At 41.1% G+C, this 18,188-nt stretch overlaps 1 protein-coding gene across 5 annotated transcripts in view; it reads right to left on the bottom strand.

The window, feature by feature from the left end:
* Positions 1–18,188, bottom strand: part of Stxbp4 (syntaxin binding protein 4) — a 155,101-nt gene that overhangs the window by 18,168 nt on the left and 118,745 nt on the right. For 4 of the 5 annotated variants that reach the window (XM_085695647.2, XM_048446889.3, XM_048446892.3 and 1 more), the window contains one exon: positions 2,374–2,431. In XM_085695647.2, the coding sequence (XP_085551773.2) occupies positions 2,374–2,431 (58 nt within the window). Of the gene's footprint in view, positions 1–2,350; positions 2,432–18,188 lie in introns of all 5 variants that reach the window. The other variant, XM_048446891.3, reaches the window with a different exon arrangement.

Below are 18,188 nucleotides of genomic sequence, written 5' to 3'. Positions count from 1 at the left end.
TCTGTCTTCTTTCTTTTTTGCTTTCCTCCTACAGCACGATTAAGGTCAATGAAAAGAGCATATGAGTTTCCAGAACACACTTTGGGCTGTTTTCTGAGTGGAACAAAGGAGGCTGGGTAAACGTCCACTCTTTTCTATCTTTCTAGCTCTATCCACAGGAACTGAGCTAGATTTTGGAGTGGCCACAGCTTGCTGGCTTTCTTTTTTGGTCCACTCCTTTTATGCTCTATTCCTTTTGGTAGTAGAAGTTTGGCTTAAAAGCTGTTCCATTATCTAAGGAACAGTGGCTCATCCAATTGGGGAGCAGTGAGACAAACTGATTTTCTGGCTGGTCATATCTGGGTCTGTTTTTTTTTTTTTTTCTGTGTTACGGAACTCTGCCCTCAGTACCCTTTCCTCACAGAGCGTTAGTGAGAACCTGCCATTCAGCTATCAGTAGGACACACTGACAGACAGCTCAGCATAGGTTAAAGAACTCTCTACAGGGTGCAAACCTGGGCATTCTCTAAGGCCCCTGAATGCAGAATCTCAGTTTTTCTTCTTTGGATGACAATTTTCCTTGGAGGACCTTTTAAGAGGCATAGCTAGGGGCAAGATGAAGGTCATCACCAACATGACACCATGATGACATGATGTCATCAACATGACACCCTCTGTAATGACCTTCCACATTAGTAAGAGGATTACATAAGAAAACGTATGGACAAATACTTTTATTGTGCTCCTGGCCACTGAGTATCAGCTGAAATCTGATGTAAACCAGGCATGGCCAATGCAGTGTATCAGAGAGTAGGTCTGTCTCCAGGAGAATGATTCTGGAAGTGAGCAGTGGGCTGCTGAGTGTGATCTACACATAGGATTACAAGACTTCTCTCTATTTCATGCTATAAGCTGCAATTATGCTTCATCACTCACCAACAGAACAAGAGAAAACAAGCCAGGAAAACTCTGCCAGGTTTATCTATGATTCTTCCTTAAATCTTTACAAATGTGAAATTTTGAATTTATGATCTTTTTAAGATGATGATTTGCAGGCTTTGTGCTTTCTTGACATGATACAGTCTTTCCATAAAAAAAAATAATGCTAAGTCGTTATTAGTCATTTCCTGCAGTCAGGATGCATGGTTGACAGTTAACATCAGCAGCTCTACCATGGTAGCATACTCTCCTTGTCAGAAGAGAAAATGAAGTTAAGGGAGATATAAGGTCGGACGGTGAGGGTACACACCTTTAATCCCAGCACTTGGGAGGCAGTGGCAACGGAAGTCTGTGAATTTGAGGTCAGCCAGTTCCAGGACAGTCAAAGCTACACACATCTACACACAGAGAAACATGTCTCGAAAAACCAAAAAGGAGAGAGAGAGAGAGAGAGAGAGAGAGAGAGAGAGAGAGAGAGAGAGAGAGAGGAGCCTATGTAGAAGAACAGGGTTTAGTAAAGCAAAATCTGCATATTGCTTGATAAGTATGGGTGCATTTGAAAGGACAGCAAGGGCATTTTTCTCATAGCATCTGCCAAAAGGATGTACAAGGGGTTTTCTAGGAATCCCTGCCAGGAGGTGAGTTTCCCCTTGTAACTCTCATAACACTGGCCCTGACACCAAATGACTTATTCAGAACACTGTATTTAGGGAAAAACCATCCAGTTCAGCACAAGGGTCTTCCTGCTCAGGAGTGACAGTCTAGTGCAATAGGAAAGCTCTTGGGCCAGGAGACTTTGCTTTTGATTCTGGTTTGGTAACAACAGCTGTGGATTTCTTGGCAACAACTACAGATTAAGGGAAATGCTAGGGTTGTACACATACCCTAAAGGTCACTGTTACCACACTGGGGTCTAGGCTGTTCATATACTGTCCTATTTATATCTTAGGTCATTTACTCCCTGTAATTTCTCATGACTACATGAGTTGTATGGTATTGGGTACGCAGTCTATATATTTCATCGCTAATGTCCAGAAATACTGCCAGTAAACAGAACGATCTGTGTATACTGTACAGCATTTCAAGGTAGTGACTGCTGTCAGTACTGTTTTAGGGCACGACAAATGGATTTTTAATTAGACACTAACTTTTCAATAATGGTAATAATATCGTCCTACAAGTGAGTCCAGACAGGCAACATTCAGGTTCAAATCACGATTCTGTTCCAGTTTTTGGTTCTTTCCGGGGAAATTGTCACTTGGGTTTTACCCCCTCCAGTGACACCTGATATCAGCATTTAAATAACATGAAATGAAGATGGTGAGGTTTCATTTCTTGTTTCTAATTTTTGTAACCTCCAAGAGTGTTTCTTGGTTTTGCTGATTATTCTGCAACTTCCAGGTTCTCTCCAGATGTGAGCAAAATTGCTTACTTGGTTGAGAGGCTTGTACTCACTTGATGAAGTACTTGATTCCATCTGCTGTGTAAGCTTCCTCCCACCCGTAAGGTAAGCCTAGAGTGAAAGGAAACCAGAAATACATTTAATAAGATGATGAAGATAACTTTATTTTCTGGACACCAATCTCCCCCATGCTGACAATTATCTGAGTGCATTTCTTGCACAAAATTATTTTCTTGAAAGGCAGAATTAAGACAATTCAGATGAACTCTGAAACTCAGCATCTTTACACCACAATAAATAAAGTCCCGAACAGTTAACAATCTGCTTTAGCAGCAATAACTGGATTATGACTTATCATTTACATGTGGTGAACGTTTTTGTCAGCAGGATTCACGCAGAAATTGGTGTTTGCAGAGGATGGTTCTTGCCTGGAGGCAGAAGGATGGACAAGATGGCCTCTGCTTGTCTATTCTGGCTCAAAGGTTCTTTAATTGGCTCCCTTTCCGTTCTTTCGCTCAGCTCCACAGGGAATCGGGCATGAGTGCCAGATCAGCAGGGGTTTGAGAAGCAGCTTTTGGACAAGACAAGATTCCTTATTAAGTTTGAAAGTTTAGTAAAGTGATTTACAATGGATGGTGGCATTTTCTTTGTTAATTAAGGATTTTGTGCACTAACATAAAGGGCCAAACAATTTGCTAAACTTAGCTTCCATTTCTGTAATGGGATTGAAAATAGTTAGCTAAAAAGAATGAAGTAAGCAGGCAACATAGGGGCATATTCTATATAGGAGTTCTGTGCACTCTCTCTCTCTCCTTATTTAATATCCATTTTCTGAGGTTTCAACCCATGGCTTATGCATCCACTTATTAGTGTTGTACTACTGAGATACAACCTCTTTTTTTAGAGGTAAGATTTTACTAGACTGCAAGGTTGGATTTTGACTAATTCTGTAGCCTAGGCTGGCCTTAAACTTGAGATCCTCTTACCTCAGTCTCCTAACTAGTTGGAATTATAGGCCTACGTCAGCGGGCTGGGCTGCCATATTTTCTTACATCTAGATTGTGGGTAGCATCCCTTTAGAGTGCAATGGTTTCTACCCATTCTGCTCTATCACTGGGTTATATCTTATATATTGCTATTGCTAAAAAGTTTAACTGACCTTTCCAATAAGCTCTATAACACTGGGTTATCACAGCTCTTTTGATAGGTATAAGATACATTAATTCACTGAAAAAAAAAGGGTTGCATTACTTAGGTAACCCGAGTCTTAACAACAAATACCTGACTTTTAGTCCTTCAGATATCAGCAATGGGGAGAAAAAACATGCAGGGAAAGCTTAACAATATGAATGAAATAAAACTTTGCCTCATTACTATTTAATTCTTAGAGAATATATTTCCTTGAGCAGACGGTATTATGCTATGTGTATGTGCGCACTCATGAGTGTGAGTTTGTGTGTGTCTGTGTGTTTAAGAAAAAAAACAAAAGACTTTAACTTATATTGATTCCAGTCTGAGACTGTGGGCCAAAATTTTATACCTTTATCTTCCATACATCAACAAGGCTATTCTGGGGTCTCTACCCTCTCTTCATGAATGAATGTCTACTTTTAGTAGTGGTCAGAGCTTCTGAGAACTCAGTTCAAGCAAAGCTCTGGAGGTGACATCCTGTGACACAGGAAGTGATATCCAATGTACGTGTTCTTTCATGTCCACCGACCAGCCATGATACACTGTTGCTGCCCTACAAGACTGAGTTTTTACTTAGTCTTTTCTCTCTACACTTTCTGCATTTTTTTTTGTAAAAAAAAATAGTCAAATTCATCTGACAGTGATGAGGCCCTTTCCCTCAAAGGAAGACTGTGACTGTGAGGACCTGGCTTATACGACAGAAGCACTCTGATTAGTTTTTGGGGAAAATAGCAAGCTACTGGGGACATGGAGAACTGTCGTAACATGACTAAGGTTTTTGCTTGCTAGGTGAATTGTTTGACTGGCACAATTCCATCTGTTCCTCCAATTCTTCAAGTAACAGGCATTTTTTTTAATGAAGTAGAAGAAAGAGGTACACTTTAATGATGGTCTTTTTTATTAAAAAGTTTTAGACTTTATCATCGTTTGTGTGTGTGTGTGTGTGTGTGTGTGTGTGTGCAGGATGCGTGTGTGTGGGGGCTTGTACACAAAGCATATATTGGGGGTCAGAGGCCAGCTTTGTGGCATTACTTCCTTCCACCTTTATGTGGGTTTTAGAGGCTGAACTCAGGTCATTAAACTTGCATGGGAAACCCTTTACCCACCAAGTCACCTTGTCAGCCCCAACATGATCAACTTAAATATGAGTTGGCCGAGAACTCATTTTCTGAGCCCTAAAGAATACATTTATACCACCCCTTTAGACTCAAGGTATATTGGAGAAAGGGATACAAAGACTGTAAGAGGTAAAACATAGGGAGAGTAGCTACAAAAAAGTCACTTTCTGGGAAGACATAGTCAGTACAGGAAGAAAGATGGCAGCAGTGGACACTTGCATTGGGTTTGCACAAGAATGGTCCACCCACAATCAGGTGGAAGAGGGCTCAGGGAACCCTACCCTTCATGGTTGAGCTATTTGCTAAGAGAGATGAGGGTGGAGGTGTCACTGCCTTCTGCTGCATACCCACTGATGACCCCATACGGTTGTAGTGGGCAGTTTTAATCCAGTGATAACACAAATGGCTCTAGTTAAACAAAAAACCATCCCAAAAGTCATGATTATAAGGAAGGGACTACAGGGAATGGGGAGGGGTATTGATAAGAAAGGAGAAACATTAGATAGTGTGGGGGAGAGAATAATCAGAGTCCATTATGTACATGTATAATATTGTCAAATAACATGACTAATAAAAATAAAAATGATATTTTCTGCCATGAAAAAATAAGTGCCTAATTTTTAAAAGATCAAAGTTTCAGAACGTAACATCATCTCTAAGTAGAACTGGGGACTAAGCTGACCGTCATTAATCTCCCTGTAGTATCTCAGTAATAGAAACACAATCACTATCTAATGTAAAGGCAGACATACAAATAGCCTACTTCACATGAAAGAGCTCTTTTGGTATTCACAAATATATGATTATGATATAGTTGGTTTTCAATGGTAATGATTTTATTTCTTCATGATGATTTGGAAGTAATTATAACAGAACATAAATACTTTGAAATAATCACTATTGTTACATATAAAGAAATAGTTACCTAGTTACAAAATCTTTACAGATTTGTAAATATACGATGTTTCTAATTTTTCTTTTTATATTTTTAAAAAACTGTTATTGACAGCTCCAAGCACCTGCGATTGTTTCTGATTGAAAGGGTTTGTCTGTGAGTTCTCAGATAGCATTCTTTCCGCCAGAGATCATCTGTTTCTAATAAAAAATTTCATGGTGATGACCCCCAAATCTGCATGAGTATCTTGCCAGAGTGAATGTCTGGAACATATTGAACTCAGGATCCTGGCTGTGCTCTAAAACTCAACATACACAAACTCAAACTCATCACGTTTCCACACAAAACGATTTCCTTTCTGTTCCCCCAGAATCATTACCACAGATTCTCTTTGTTATATTTGGCCCAAGTACTACTTTATTAAGTATTTATTAATTATTATGTGTCCAGACTTTTGCTCTGGTGTTCAATATATAATGATGAGAAATAAACACGGACTTTGATCTCACAGAGCTTTAAAACTAAGGACGAGAAAGTAGCTCAGTCAGTAGACTTTGCCTAGCACACCAAAGCCTTGGCTCTGTTCGCCAGCCAGCACTGTATAAACAGGGCCTGGGTGTGGTGGTGCACACCTATAATCCCAACACTGGAGAGACAGAGACAAGAGAAACAAGAGTTCAAAGTCATGCATGGCAGCATAGGGAGTTTGAAGCCAGCCTACCTAAGACCATGTCTCAAATATGAACAAAACCCTCAAAAAACAAAACAAAAATCACACAAAACCCAAACAACTTGCCCCCCCATCATAAACAAGCACATAAGTAGAAGAATAAGTTCAAGTAGTATAGAGACAATAGGACAGGTGAGAGAGGAACTCAGCTTCAGGACAGAGAAAGAAGTGCAAACCAGGGAGAAATGGTCAGCAGGGCTTTCCAAGAGGCTGCAGAGGGAAAGCACAGACCTGGGGAAGAGCACTGTAGCCGCATGGCTGGCACTTTGAGAATCACGAAACTGCTCCCTCCGTACAAGCACAAAAAGATTCTGCTGGAAACATTATTACATGGAGATTTGCAGACTGCAGCAGGATTGTACGGAACTCCCCTTCCCTCCTCTCATCCATTCTCCCCCTCCCCATGCTTCCTTTTTGAGACAGTGTCTCAGAACCTCAGATGACCTTGAACTGGAGAAGATGTGCTCCCACCAAGGATGAATAAGCTGTAAGGAAATGCTGTCCCATTATACTTAGGGAAAAGCCACATAATCTAAAAGACTTTTTTTTTTTTGAGATCCACCAGAGACCAAGTTTTTTACCTGTGCACACAGTCACTGGAGACGAGGTAGTGCCAGAAACATGGCCAAGAAAGCAATGGACATTAACCCATACATCTGGGAGCCCTAAATACAAGCACAGTTGTCCTGAAACAGTTCTTGGCCCCCAAGACTTGACAGGGATACTGTACCCATGATATCTCAACAGTATGGCTGCGTGGAACAGGACCAGCATAATGGTAACACTAGCTGATAAGGCAATGTGGGTGGTGGGAGTTTCACAAGGCCTCATCCAGATGAAGAGCTACAGTCAATGGGGTGAGAGCTATGGTCACATTTTATACCTATGGGTATAAAAGTATGTGTCTAGAATACACAAATGCTCCCATTTGTTTGAATAGCGCATGCAGAGGGTGGGTAATTTCATTTGTTGAGGCTTGGAAACCTGTTACATGATGTGGTGTAAAGAGGGAAGGCCAAATGAGCTTAGGGGACTGTGACAAAGACTGGAACAATGGACCATAGCCTTTAAATGAAGAAAGAAGACAAGGGGACTGGGAGGTGGAGTAGTAGACAGCCTTGGTGAGGATGATCACTGTGTAGTAAGCTGCAAAGAAGTGAGGTCTGAGTGAGTCAGCATGGCGCTCTTGCTGCCAAGGTTCACAGTGGGCATTGAGGGGCTGATGTGGGAGTCCCCTCTGTGTGCTGTGATTACCATTAATGAATAAAGAAACTGCTTTGGAGCGATAGCAAGGCAGAACTTAGGTAGGTGGGGAAAACTAAACTGAATGCTGGGAGAAAGAAGGGCGGAGTCAGAGAGAAGTCATGTAGCCCTGCTGGAGACAGACACCGGAACTTTAGCCTGCAAGCCAAAGCCACGTGGCAATACACAAATTAATAGAAATGGGTTAAATTAATATGTAAGAGTTAGCTGATGGAGGAGGGTTAACTGTCTATGTGTTACTTTCATTGGTTAATAAAGAAACTGCCTTGGCTTTTGATAGGACAGCAGCTTAGATAGGTGGAGTAGACAGAACAGAATGCTGGGAGGAAGAAGGCAATGAGGCAGTCGCCATGACTCTCCTCTCCGAGACAGCTGCAGGTTAGAATCCTCCTGGTAAGTCACCACCTTGTGGTGCTACACAGATTATTAGAAATGGGTTAGATCAATATGTAAGAGTTAGCTAATAAGAGGCTACAGATAATGGGCCAAGCAGTGTTTAAAAGAATACAGTTTCCATGTAATTATTTCAGGGGTAAAGCTAGCTGGGAGGTGGGCAGCAGGAAGCGGCCCACCGCTCCTACTACAGTTAGCCAATAAGAAGCTATAGCTAAGCTTGGTAAGGAAGGCACAGAAAACACTGACAAAATGAACTGAAAGGTGAAGGTGAAGGACTCAGATGGAGAAAAGCAGGAGCTGGAACAGAGTTAAACGGAGACTGAAATTCTAAAAAGTGAAATTGACCGATACCACACTGGACTGGATGTTTCTACTAGACCTTAGCAAAGTCAGGTTCATTTGAAAATCTCTAGTATCTCCAGGTTCTGGCTATAACGAATAATGCTGCTATGGACACTGTTGAGCAAGTGGTATTGCTGGGTCTTGACGTAGATTGATTTCTAATTTTCTGAGAAACTGCCATACTGATTTCCAAAGTGGCTGCATAAGTTTGCACTCCCACCAGCAGTGGAGGAGTGATCCCCTAACTCCATAGCCTCTTCAACATAAGCTATCGTTGGTATTTTTGATCTTAGCCATTCTGACAGGAGTAACTGATAGGGGGACATGGTAACTCAGCACCATCTTGATTTGCATTTCCCTGATGGTTAAAGATGATGAGCACTTCCTTAAATGTCTTTTGGTCATCTGAGATTCTTCTGATGAGGTCTCTGTTTAGCTTTGTACCCCATTTTTTAATTGGATTGTTTTGTATTTTGATATTTAATTTCTTGAGTGCTTTATATATTTTGGAGATTAGCCCTCTGTCAGATGTGGGGTTGGTGAAGATCTTTTCCCACATTGTAGGCTGTCATTTTGTCTTATTTACCATGTCCTTTACCTTACAGAAGCTTTTCAGTTTCAGGAAGTCCCATTTACTGACTGTTTCAATGTCTGTGCGACTGGTGTCGTATTTAGGAAGTGGTCTCTTCTGTCAATGAGCTCAAGGCTACTTCCCACTTTCCCTTCTATGGAAATAACCTAGATGCCCCTCAACTGAAGAATGGATAAAGAAAATGTGGTACATTTAAATAATGGAGTATTACTCAGCCATAAAAAACAACGCCATCATGAAATTTGCAGGCAAATACATGAAATTAGAAAAAAACATCCCGAGTGAGGTAACCCAAACTCAGAAAGAAAAACACGGTATGTACTCACTCATAAGTGTATATTAGACTTAAAGCAAGCAATAACCAGAATACAATCCACAGTTCCAGAGAAGCTAGGTAACAAGGAAGACTCTAAGAGGGACACATAGATCACCCTGGGGAGGGGAATTAGATGAGATCTCTTGGGCAAACTAGGGGCAAGAGGGGGTGGTAAAGGGGAGGGGATGGGAGATGAGAACATGATGGAATGGGATAGCCAAGAGCGGAGAGGGATGGAGTGGGAGAGCAATGAAAGAGATATCTTGGTAGAGCCACTATGATGCTAGGAAAATTCCCAAGAATCCACAGGATGACCCCAGCTGAGACTCCTAGCAAGAGTGGAGAGGGTGCCCGAACTGGCCTTCCCCTGTAATCAGACTGGTGAATACCCCAACTATCATCATAGAGCCTTCACTCAGTAACTGATGGAACCAGAAGCAGAGATCCACAGCCAAGCACCAGGCCGAGCTCCGGAAATCCAATCAAAGAGAGGAAGGAAGGTCAAGATCATGACGGAGAAATCTACAAAGACAGCTGAACCAAGCTTGTGGAAACTCAGCAACCCTAGACTGACAGCTGTGGAGATTCTGTGGAACCGAACTAGTCCCTCCATATGTGGGAGACAGTGGTGAAGCTTGAACTATCTGAGGAGCACCTGGTAGTAGGACCAGGATCTATCCCTGGTGCATGAGCTAGTTCATTGGAGCCCCATTCCCTATGGTGAGATGCCATGCTAGGCCTTAATGTAGGGGTTCTGCCCCAACGTAATGTGCCAGACTTTGCTGACTCCCCTTGGGAGCCCTTACAAATTGGGAGGATTGGATGGATGGGGAGTGAGCTGGTGGGTGAGGCGTGGGGGGGTACATCATGAAGGGTAGGAGGGAGAACTGTTTTTGGAATGTAAAATGAAATTAAAAAAAAAGAGAGAATTGCCGGGTGGTGGTGGCGCACACCTTTAATCCACGCATTCGGGAGGCAGAGACAGGTGGATCTCTCTAAGTCTGAGGCCAGACTGGTCTATAAAGTGAAATTCAGGATAGCCAAGGCTCTTACATAGAGAAGCCCTGTCTCGAAAAACCGAAAGAAAAGCTCGAGTGTCATCATCATCTCAAGGAGACTCAACCTGTAGCGTAGGACATCCCAGGAAGGGATGAAAGGGAAGAGGGAGGGGAAGGGATGGTCAGAGGGAGGGAGAGATCTTGAATTAAATAGACAAAGTTTTACTAAATATTATGGCATCCATTACATTCCAAGAATTTTTAATTCATTTTGAATCAGAAAAGCTAAATCCACATGTACTGCTTTTGACTCTAAGTTGAATAAGGTGGTAATAACTGTGTAGGACCTCAGGTTTCTCATTTATATGAGTAATGATCATAGTTATACCACTAGCTTATGGTGTTATCATGAGACTTTATTAGTTAATATATAACGATACAATTACATGCAAAAGGAGGTCATTGTTATTAATGGCAACAAAACAGGAACTTCTTTATTGCCCACGATTCTATTGATGCCATGCATACATCTAACACAGGAAAATCTTAAATACCTATGGAGCGAGTTTCCCTAGAGGAAGTCATATATTTCCACAGTCCTTTCCTCAGTGTAGGGAATTACACAGTCTCTGCTTCACCGCTGTGCTGCCAGCAAACGATGCGATCGCCGTCGGATCATGTGTGAAGACACTGGTATTCCCTCACTAAAGCATTATTCTGTGTCCACAGTCTCGGCCTCGGCACTGCTAACAGCTGATAGCAAAATCATTAAATAATCTCTTCCCCCAACTCGCCAGAACAAGAAGAGAAAGAGAATCCCCAACATCCCAGTCTATGCTTTACTGTACTAAGCAATGATCTCCTAAGAGGAAATGAACTAGATTCTAGGTTTAAAGGCAAAATGGTCTGTTTTAGAATCGTTTTTTTGTTAGATTTTAGGATTGTTCAAGTTAATTTGTAGGTCTGAACTGTGATGCCAATTTTCCCATGAAAGAGAAATCTATTACACTAAGTGATGGTCCTCACCTATAAATAACCTGATAATTTAGTATTTCAAGGGCAAAAAAAAAAAAAAGAAAGAAATCCTAAGAAAACAATTTACAAAAGAACCATCTAAGTTTTGGAATTGTGCTCTAAGTGTTCCTGATTGTTAGCCTTGCATAAATGCTTTAACAACAGGCATGATTCTGCATCTGTGATTTGGTTACATATGGCCATTGTCTGGGGAGCGGGGAGAAAGTGCACCTATACATGTATAATGTAGATGTTACATATTTCAAATCAGAAGCCACACACCTACCCCCAAAAGACAATGAATGAAACATGGAAGGAAAACACTGAAATCACACTCATAAGCAACCTGGCTGCCCATAGTCTTCTCAGTTAGGCCTCACTCTGTCTGGCAGACAAATACATTCTAAAATAGTATGCAGTTAAAAAGGAGGGTGAGAAGGCTATAGTCCATTTTCCATATTTTCCTTTCAACACAAGCAAACTCTGCATTTTCATAGCATTTGCTCCCAATTAGGGTTTAGCATCTTGAACGCTGGCATGCCAACACCTGACAAGTCAGCTTAAGTGTCCTCTTTTCTACTGTTCACTCCCATCCTGTGACCGAGACTGTAGGTGAGAACACAGAACTTCATTCACAGTAGTCTCTGGGTATTTACTCAAGGTTAGGGGAGTCGCCTGGGGATTTGAGTTTGCTTTGCTTAAAACCAGTAATATCTAGCAGACTTTACATTATGCATTGACCAAACTCAGTACAAGGATTGTTGCAGTTTTCCTGGCTAAAGTACGTGACCTCATTCTGTACAGCCAGCCTACAGAGACAGGCTAGAAAAGGGATTAAAAGGTCCTTTCAAACATCTTTGTGTTCTGACAAGCTTTACTCATGACTAGTCAACTCGTCTGACTTGATCAGTGAGAAGAGTAGTAATGGCCAATAGCCCAGAGAACTGTTCCCACCCATGTTTGTAGCTCGCTCTGTTGCTTCCTTCAGGAGTTGGCTCAGATATCATGGAGTCAGTGATGTTTTCCTGGTCATTCAATATAAAACAGCCTTCTCTTCTGCCTCTGGCACATACTAGCTGTCCGAACCAGCTTTCTTTCCTACCCAAATTCTCTCATTTTTGTTCCCTGCCCCACTACCAGCAGTATTGTGCACATATACGATTCTTAATTGCTATTTGCTGAATTAAGGAATCAATGTTTACTATGCCAAATGACTATGGTAATACAAACACAGACTATTTAATCAGACACAAGATAAAAGAAGAGGATTTTAGAAAAAGTATTGAAAGGGTGCTAAATTAAGATCAAAATTAAAAAGTTGCACCATTAAGGGTGTACTTCATGACTTGAATTATTTTCCTATGAGTTGACAGTTTCTTCTTTACAGGTGACAGAGATGGAGGAGAAAAGTGAAGGATTCAATTTTTTTTTTTTTTAAAATAAAGGCAGGTCTCCTTTTATGCAGCCCAGACTGGCCTGAAACTCATCATCAAACCAGGCTAGTCTTAAAGTCAACGGAGATCCATATGCCTCTGTCTCCTGAGTGCTGCTGGGATTACAGGCACACACCACCACATCTGGTTCCAAGTCCTTACAAAGATAAGCAAGATTGCTTTAAAAACAGTGTTTGATTAGTATCCTTAAGATACGAAGGGCGAGTGGCTGGTGGACACGAACTAGTGGGTCTACGGACTGCGAGGGAAGACACCTGGATAACTGTGCTCTCTCCTTCCTGTTCCCTTCAGGGAAACTTGTTTGGCGAGGAGAGGTTGAGTGTGGCTCTGCAGCAAGCTTGACTGTCTCTGGTGAGGTATAACAACAATATAGCGGGGCGTCCATATCAGAGGGGCGTGGTTACCGCAGCCAACAGGAAAGGCAGACTTACCAAGAGGACAGGAGACAGGTTAACTAGTTCAAATGCTAGGAAGACCTCGTGAGTAATCTCTACTGAGTGTCACTGACCACTGCCTCCCCCTCTGTCTGAGAGCGTACCGTATCGGGTTTCCCAAACTTACATATGAAAATAAATCTTTAAGAACACACACTCCTGTGTACACTTCTTTAGTTTTTCCCAGTTGCATAGCAAACTTTCACAAACGGAGCGCACGAGTGTATCAGCAGAGCTCCACGGGTGGGATGTGCAGCATGGTATGACTTGGTTCTGTGCTCAAGGGATTATGGGACAGAAATAAAAATACTGCCTGGGGAGACCTTTTTATCAGAATGAACTAGGAAGTTAAGTATTTCTAAGTTAATTTGTTATTGACAGAATTCAGTTTGTAGTTCTGGACATAAGCTACTCCCAAGCCTGCTTTGTTAGGCCTAGAAGTGGTGATCATTGCTTGCCACATGACTCCTTCAACCTTCAGATTGTCCTTATACTTCCAATGGGACTTGTAGATCTCCAATATTTAGGTCTCAAAAGCTTGTGGAGGTCACATCCACAAGGGGAACTTCTTTGTTTCCAGGTTAATTAATTACACACAGGATCCCATCATAGCTACACTTAGGCTAGTAGTTCACTGATTAGCTTGTACATGCATGTTTGGCCGGAGCCAGAAACTTGAAAAGCTGTCTTAGAATCCTATCTATTGAAGTGCTCACGTTACTTCAGATAGTGCCCAGGATGGCGAGGGGAACCTTCTATGTTCACCCCTAGAAAGGGACATGTCACTGAGAAAACTATGAGAAAAGTCACATTGAAACAATAACAAAACTTTCATAATTAATTTTTATTTTTCTTTAGAGGCAAAAAATATTAAATAAACATATAATTTAGAATAGTCAAAGAATTATAAAAATTCCCCCACAATAAATCCAGAATTTTTGTAAAAGGTTTCTGTTCCATTCTGTGGCTAGCAGATGAGAGAAAGTGATGAAAATGGGAAGAAAATGAGGAGGTAAACAAGGGACCAAAAGGTGAGAAGGTAGGGAAGGAGAGATTTAAAACATTTACAGCTCTTAACTGGATCAGCTGTACAATTTATAGCGTGTGCATGGTTATGGACGGCAGAAGGAAAAGAGAAAGACTGAGTAGCCGGGATTAGCAGAAGGCACATTTCTGGAGAGTACCCTTGGGTGGCTAAGTGAGTTTGTGAACAACTGACTCAGTTTCCTGATTTTCCCTCCCTATCAGCTTTGAACTCTCATCCCATCTATCTCCGGGATACTGGCCAAAATCTCCCCGACGAGTCTGTCGTGGCAAAACTCTGGTCCCCTCTGAGCAGGTGGTCAGGCCGCACACCTGTCCAGATGCTGGAATTGTCAGAAACTTCATTCAGGACATTTCCTACTCACACTTGTCCAACGTCTCCTATTCAAAACCTGGGAGATCTGTTTCCATCACGGGGCCTAACTGCGTGGTTAGATCTTCAGGGGAGACCTCCCCTACAGCTTTCCTGTGGCATCCTTGGACCAGCCCAATGTAACCATGCCAGGGCATGAAACACTAACAGTATTGTGTTCACAAAAACTCACGGCACAGTTATCAAACAAAAGGCACCAACAGACCCAAGGATGCAGTGTACGCAGCAGGAGAGTATTGTCTGTTAGAACCTAGTGGCAGATTTCTCATTTTACCCTGCTCTTTTATCTCCCATCATGTTCCTTACTGTTTGTCTCTGTAAGTCTGGCTATTCATTTTAGTTATATCAGTAGGAATATTCTGTCTCAAAATTGCAACACCCTCTTTTTATCCCTCCACATATGATAGCCCTTAGTAAAGCAGACACATATCAAAGGAAGAAATCTAAGTCCTTTCTCATTTGACCAGTGACAGTTACTGATAATTTAGTACAAGAAAAGCAATGAGTTGCCACGTTTTACTTCTGCATACTGATTTGCTTTGAAAGACACAGACAGCCAACCATTTCAAAACAGAGACCAGCCCGTCAACTCTTTCCTTGACTTTATATTGTCATACGAGTACTAGGGAAGCCTCAAAGTATGCCTGGAAGACTTTGGAATACAAGTAGTAAGAGAAGAAAAACAAAAGCTGTTTGTTGGGAGGTAATCCTAGTGTTAAAGGTTACATAATACTAGGAGGTATTTAGTTTACCAAGTTTGTCAGCATGCGTTGGTCAATGGGGAACATAAGCTGTCAGTACAAACGGTGCATGAATAGCAATTCACATTGAGATAAATATTTTGAGATGGTGGTTGCTTACGATGGCATAATCAAGACGTGAGTTTCAACCTCACATGCCTTATCTCGTGTGCCTTTAAATTATGATGGTTTCGCTTCGACTTGAGTTTGGCTTTATCTCTGCCATTTAAAACTACTCAGAGTTCAAATCTTAAACAGTTCCTTCCGTATACATATCTCTCCATTTAAAAATAATTTCCCTCATTATTCCCCTGAGCTATTTTTACCTTGTATTATAGACAATACATTTAATCTATTAAACCTTGCAATATGATTATTTTTACAATCATTTTCGTCCCCATTTTTCTAGACTCCTTGAGGGTTCTAAGTCATCCTCATACCCAGCGGGTTTCAAAAGAGGATTCTTTGAATAGAAAAATTAATTCGTTTCCTTTTGTTAACATAGACTGTTGTATTGGTTCTTCTGTGAAAAATTTAAAAAGGCACTTATGTATGTGTTTATGTATACATGTGTGTGCAAGTCCATGTGAACATGTGGAGACCAGAAGCCAACCGTGAGAGTTGATGCTTGCTGGCCAATAAGCCCCAGAAAATTGCCTGTCTGTACTTCTCCAACACTGGAATGACAGTGTGTGTCCAGCATTTTTAAACATGGTTTCTGTCCTGGCTAGTTTTAATGTCAACTTGACACAAGCTAGAGTCATCAGAGACGAGGGGAACCTTAATTAAGGAAATGTCCCCATAAGAACAGGCTGTAGGTAAGCCTGTAAGGCATTTTCTTAATTAGTGATTGATGTGGGAAAGCCCAGCCCATTGTGGGCAGTGGCACCCTGGGCTGGTGGTCCTGAGTTCTATAAGAAAGCAGGCTGAGCAAGTCATACGGAGCAAGCCAGTAAGCAGTACTCCTCCATTGCCTCTTCATCAGCTCTTGCCTCCAGTCCCTGCCCTGTTTGAGTTTCTTTCTTGGCTTCCTTCAATGATTAACTACAATATAGAAGTGTAAGTTAAAAAATTCCTTTCTTCCCCATCTTGTTTTTGGTCATGGTGTTTCATCATAGCAACAGTAACCCTAACTAAGACAGATTCCAGAACTAAACCCAGGTCTCATAAGCACTTTGCCAACTGAGCCATCTTCCTCGAGGGGATGCTGCCATGCTCCAGAGCACACAGCTGGATAATCCAGCAGGACTGGACTCCACTTCCCAAGGTTCACTGCTGAGTTCTTATTGCACAGAATGAATTCTTCTGTGTCAGCCAAACAGAGAGGATCTCAGAAGTTTCTCTTTGAGTCTGGGTGTATTATTTTTCTTGATTTCTCTCATTTTTTAAAAAAAATAGTTATGGGAACCCACAACTTCATATTCCTTTGCACATTTGAGATAAAATTTATTTTGATACTATTTCTGTGGGTCCAAAATATAATTTCTGGTGCTAGGTATCTACATATAATAATCACTGTTTATTTGTGCCCTGACAGGAAGTAGCCTCCTAAGCAATACACAAAACAGACAATCATATAACTATATACAACCACCTGCTAATTCAAATAATCAAGTCTATTTTAAAAATATGATAAAAAAAACCCCAGAGACTTTAAATGTCCCTTTATTCTTCAACATTGGATCATTAGATCACCTTCTATTGTCTTTCACTTCAGCATCCATCCGTTTCTGGTGACTGATGTGGGATAACTACATCCCACATTCTTCACTGATGTTACACAAGAAAATTCAACTTGAAAGTAAACGCAATCAAAGGCTAGTGGCAAAATTGTAGAAAACACGAACTGGCAGATGAAAGGGGTATTAAACACCACTCCTTCTCGTGTCTTCTAAGCATCTTTAAAAAGGCTAAAAATTAATTCTAATTAGAGTTTTCGAAAATCGGTGGAAGATTTTGTTTTCTACTTGGAAAAAAGTATGCTTTTATTATCTTCAGTGTGATTACTTGATGACGTCATATTTATGTATTTAAAGAGTTAATGTGAAATTGAGGCAAGCAGTAAAGGATAGATTCAGAAACATAATGTGTATACACTTAGAGAACTGGAAGTATTCAGAGGCTTGCTGTCCTTATTTGAGGTGTGAATATCAAAAACATAAAAGAGCAAGCTAACCTTGTAAAATTCCATTTATGCAATAATGGGCGTATCTTGCTTTACATGTTTTAGTTTAAATTAAAATGTATAGATAGATATGTTGTTAATGATTAGGCCAAAATAATAACTTTCTTGCTCATGGACCTCCAACTGGGACCTGTGCTGGGGTTCTGGATTATTCTTATGGGAAGCACACTCAGAATGCAGCAGCTGTTAGTCCTTGCGTTGGCTGCTGTAAAGTGGACTGAGAAATATAGCTGGGAAACAATCCAACAGCAGGATCTCAACTTTTAAGATCTTGCTGCAACTTTCCAGACGACTCCTTCACACCCTGTCAGTGGCATTTTAAACTCATTATTAGAACTGTCTCAAAATTTTCCACTTTTTCCAGATTTTACTTCATCAACTTAATAATTTGTAAGGAGTCTAATGAACACATCAACTGGGAACTGTGGAAAGTTAATGGTAAGTAGCGAGAAGCCTATTAGATGCTGATAGGAACCCATGTCCCTATCATGGTTCCTATATCGGTGAAGTGCATAGATGGGCATGTGGGTTAAACACAGAGATTGGTTGCTCTCACTTTATTTGGAGAAAGTGAAGAAAGAGATGGGTGGGAGAAGAAAGGCAAACATTAATGGCCATTGAATCTTCAGGATCTATTGAGGAAAACAAAGTACTATCAGGAAGACTGAAAGACAAATGCAGTTAAAAACATTATTTTTCTTGGTTTCCAAAAGACCAAAATGTATTGGCCAGGTTTTCCCTCTCTTTCTGCTACCTCTGTCTTGGTCTAGCTCCTTCCTTTGT

This window comes from Myodes glareolus, chromosome 9 (genome assembly GCF_982192425.1).
Source record: "Myodes glareolus chromosome 9, mMyoGla1.1, whole genome shotgun sequence".
Classification (NCBI taxonomy): Eukaryota; Metazoa; Chordata; class Mammalia; order Rodentia; family Cricetidae; genus Myodes; species Myodes glareolus.
The sequence above is the reverse complement of the archived record's forward strand: the minus strand, read 5'-3'. Positions and strand labels throughout refer to the sequence as shown.